This window comes from Falco rusticolus, chromosome 10 (assembly GCF_015220075.1).
Source record: "Falco rusticolus isolate bFalRus1 chromosome 10, bFalRus1.pri, whole genome shotgun sequence".
NCBI classification, from domain to species: domain Eukaryota; kingdom Metazoa; phylum Chordata; class Aves; order Falconiformes; family Falconidae; genus Falco; species Falco rusticolus.
In genome coordinates, this window is record NC_051196.1 from 15,166,907 (window position 1) to 15,170,353 (window position 3,447).

A 3,447-nucleotide genomic window follows, 5' to 3' on the forward strand; every position below is an offset into this window, starting at 1 on the left:
CTGGGCAGGGTTTGGCCCTGGCAGGGTGCTGAGCTGCAGGCAGCGCTGGAAAGCCAGCTCAGCTGAGCTCGGCCACAGCTTATGGATGTATCACAGGAAACAGGGAAATACCCTCAAATGTGAGGCATGGGACATTTGCTCCTGAAGAACTTTGTTTTTGAAGGGGAATTTAGGGATGTTTTTCTATGGCTTATTCCAAATCTCTTGGCGGTTTCCTGCAGTTTGTTTTAACTTCGTAACCGCGCTCGCTTTTTAACTTTGATTCGCCTCGGTTTCTGCCGCCGTTCTCTGAGAGATGCGAGACAAATGCGGGAGGGCGGTTAAAGTCTCCTTTAAGGGAAGATCCTCGTACATCGGCTTGACGTCCGATTCAGCCAATAGAGTTACAGAGGCCCTCCCTCCCAGGCGCGGGATTGGCTCTGGTTCCCGCCGAGAGGCGGCAGTTCTGCTCAAACCGGTGGCGCCAAGACCGGAGCCGCGCGCGATGGAGGCTGTACTAGCGCAGGTGGAGCAGCTGCCCGCGCTCCTGGCTGTCTCCCGCTCCGCGCTGGTGCGGGACTGGGACGCTCAGATCCTGGACAGGGCTCTTGAGTGGGGCCGGTATTTCCAGCATCTCCACGATCGCTTCCTCACCCGGCCTCGGCTCCGGGAGGCCCTTGGGCGGCGGCTGCGGCGGGGTCAGCCGAGCCTTTTGCTCGGCTTCCCGCAGCTGGGACGCTGCCCGCAGCTGCTGGGCCTGGCTCTGCTGGAGAACCGCGCTCTGCCGCCCGCCGCCTGCCGCCGCCTGCTGCTCTGCCTGCTGCAGCCTCCGGGTGCGGAGGCCGACGCCGAGCCCCGCAGCCTGCCTCTCCTCGCCCGCCGGAAGGCCGCCTCCCGCCTGCTGGCGCTGCCCGGCGGCCCGCCGCGGTCCCTGGAGGGGACTGAGCCGCAGCTGCAAGCGGAGGCGCAGCTTCTTCTGGTTCGGCTGCGGGAGGAGGAGCAGGAGATCGTGCTGGCCAGCGAGGCCGAGGGGCGGCAACGCTGGCTCTCAGGTGTCCTGGAGCAGCTTCCCCAGCCCCGGGCCTTCCGGGTGGTGGCGGCGGCGCTGCTGCTGCTGGGGCAGGGCAGTAGCTCTGAGCAGGCCGGAGGCGGGGGTCGGGATGGGAACAGCCTAGACGGAAACCAGGCGAGTGCAACAGGAGGTGAAGGTGTTGCCGGGCCCCTGCTTTCCTGGCTGCTGGGGAATCTCGAGCGATTTTCTGCCTTCTGCCGTTTCCTCCCAGGCTCCCTTCTTGCTTCCCTTGCTGGTCACTATTCCCAGTTAAGCAGACCTTATTTGGACCTCTTAACCACCTGGGGAAGCCTCTTGCTCTATGACCCCTTGCAGGGACGGTGGGTTAAAAGTTGTCTTGACAAAGCTGGATTGTCCTGGGAGGAGCTGAGGGAGCGCTTCGGGTACCTCTGTCGGGGATCTGTGCTACTCGGGGGACAGACTCAAGCCGCTCTGAAACTCCTGAAGGCACAGGATGGAGACTTTAAAGTCTGTGGCCTAAGTGTGTGGACTGACTTACTGATGGAAGTAGAGGAATATCTGAGGAAAGAAGCTGAGCGCTGACGCGTGAATGCAAAAGCAATGTGAAAACTTCTGAAATCCAGCAAATTTGCTTAACTCTTTGATTTGAAAGATAAGAAAATCATACCTCACTTGGGGTTGAAAACCAAGCACTGTTGTGACTGCTGTTTCTGACTGCATATGAATTCTCTCAGGGAGGCCTGGTGCTTTCTTGTAGTTGTGCTCTCATTTCTGGTCACTGCAGGAAATGTCTTTTCAGTACTTTCTGCTTACCTAATAAAATGAAGAAAATGCATTCTGTTTCAAATACAGAATAGTTTTCTGTTGAGAATATATTATAGTTCAGATATGGTCATGACAGTGGAGTGTCTAACTGTGGGAGGCTAACCAAAAGCTCGAAGGGAAGGTGGAGTTTCAAACATGAAAACCCTAAATACAGAGTTAATATAGTCGTGGTTATCTTCATTGGGCTGTCTGCTCTGGTGGCCACTTTCGTGCTTGTATAGCTCTGGCACGTGACTTGCCCCCTGGGTCTAAGTGAAGGTGAGAGGAAGCCAACTGGGAAGTTTATTGAAAAGTTCCAAAATTAGAAGGCTTTATTAGTTGCTCTACTATATGATATGCAAGTATTTCTTAAGAAAATGGCAGTAAAAGGTGGGGTGTTCTGTGTGGTTTTCTTCCCTTTTTGATGATCTGTTACATGATTTCTATTGTGGAGCAGAAGTGAGTGGGCAACAAACTTTTTTAAGAGATGACAATTTTTTTTTCTTTATTCTTTTCTGTTTCATCAGTTTCTGTGGACAACACTTGATCAGGGTAGTTTCTGTCTTACCTTATCACTGTCATTTAAAAGGAGTATTGTAATGCAGAGGTAACGTGTCCATGTATATTTAACTCTGTAAGCAATTATTTCTAAGAGTTAACAGTGTGATAAGAGAATAGTTGAGGAACATGGGAGAAATGTGTGTGAATACCACAGAAAGAGGTCTTCATTAATCTTTTGTGTGGAGTACCTGTCAAAGAGTTCGTGTAGCCCCTGTTCTTAAACTTGCAAGATCACTTGAGACATCTCTTTCCTCTGTTGCTGAAGTCTCTTTAGGAAGAGTTAAAGTGCTTTGTTACTGCTTATAAGCTTTAAAACTAACAAGATATTAGAAAGTATAAACTGGATTGAAGGTAATTAATAGTTTGTATTACAGCATAAACCAGCATATACAACTATGGCAGATATTTTTTCACCACAAAACTGGAGGGGGAAAGATCTTCTGAATCTGAAAGGGAAATGAGTAGTTCAAGGGGTTGCATAGTGTTTATCTGGGAAAAGAAAGAATGCCTACTCTAACATTTATAGAAATAGTAAAAGACACATGTAAGATCTTATTCTTCCCCCTCATGTAAAAAAAGATATGCTCAAGGGTAGCACTCTTTAAATAGTTAAAAGGACATGCTGCTAATCTCCTATCAAAAATATGGCTATTTTCTTTGGATTCTTTGCTACATCATGTCAGTGAAGCAGTGAAGTTGTCAAGATTGGCAGATGAACATATTATAAAAGCAACAGCTAGAGCTGTGGCAGTTCTCTTGCTCTTTTTTTAAATGGGATTGGCCCCCCTTCTGGAGCTTGTGGTCCTGTTCAGTCTTAAAAGACAGCACTGTGTTAGTGGACCTCAGGACTTGGTCAGTGTTTCTGTGGTATCGAAAGGAATATGAACACTATCTCCTAAGTGTTTAAAACTGCTTGGAAGTATAAAGCAAGAGGTTTGAACTTACGTTGTCTAGCAACAGTTCCCTGCGTTATGTAGTTTTGGCATTTGGTATGGAAACTCCACTTGAGCTTGCTCTTAACGCTTTTAACAGGCATAAGGTTTTTTGTCTGTTAGAATACTTTCCGCTAT

General features: G+C 49.2%; 1 protein-coding gene across 1 annotated transcript; it reads left to right on the forward strand.

The window, feature by feature from the left end:
• Positions 1 to 454: 454 nt before the first annotated feature.
• FANCF (FA complementation group F) lies at positions 455 to 1,861 on the forward strand. Its single transcript, XM_037402433.1, has one exon. The coding sequence runs from the start codon at positions 485 to 487 to the stop codon at positions 1,592 to 1,594; it is 1,110 nt and encodes a 369-aa protein (XP_037258330.1). The 5' UTR covers positions 455 to 484; the 3' UTR covers positions 1,595 to 1,861.
• Positions 1,862 to 3,447: the final 1,586 nt, after the last annotated feature.

Coding starts and splice junctions, on each gene's coding strand:
- FANCF (XM_037402433.1), top strand. CDS start 485: ATGGAGGCTGTACTAGCGCAGGTGGAGCAGCTGCCCGCGCTCCTGGCT.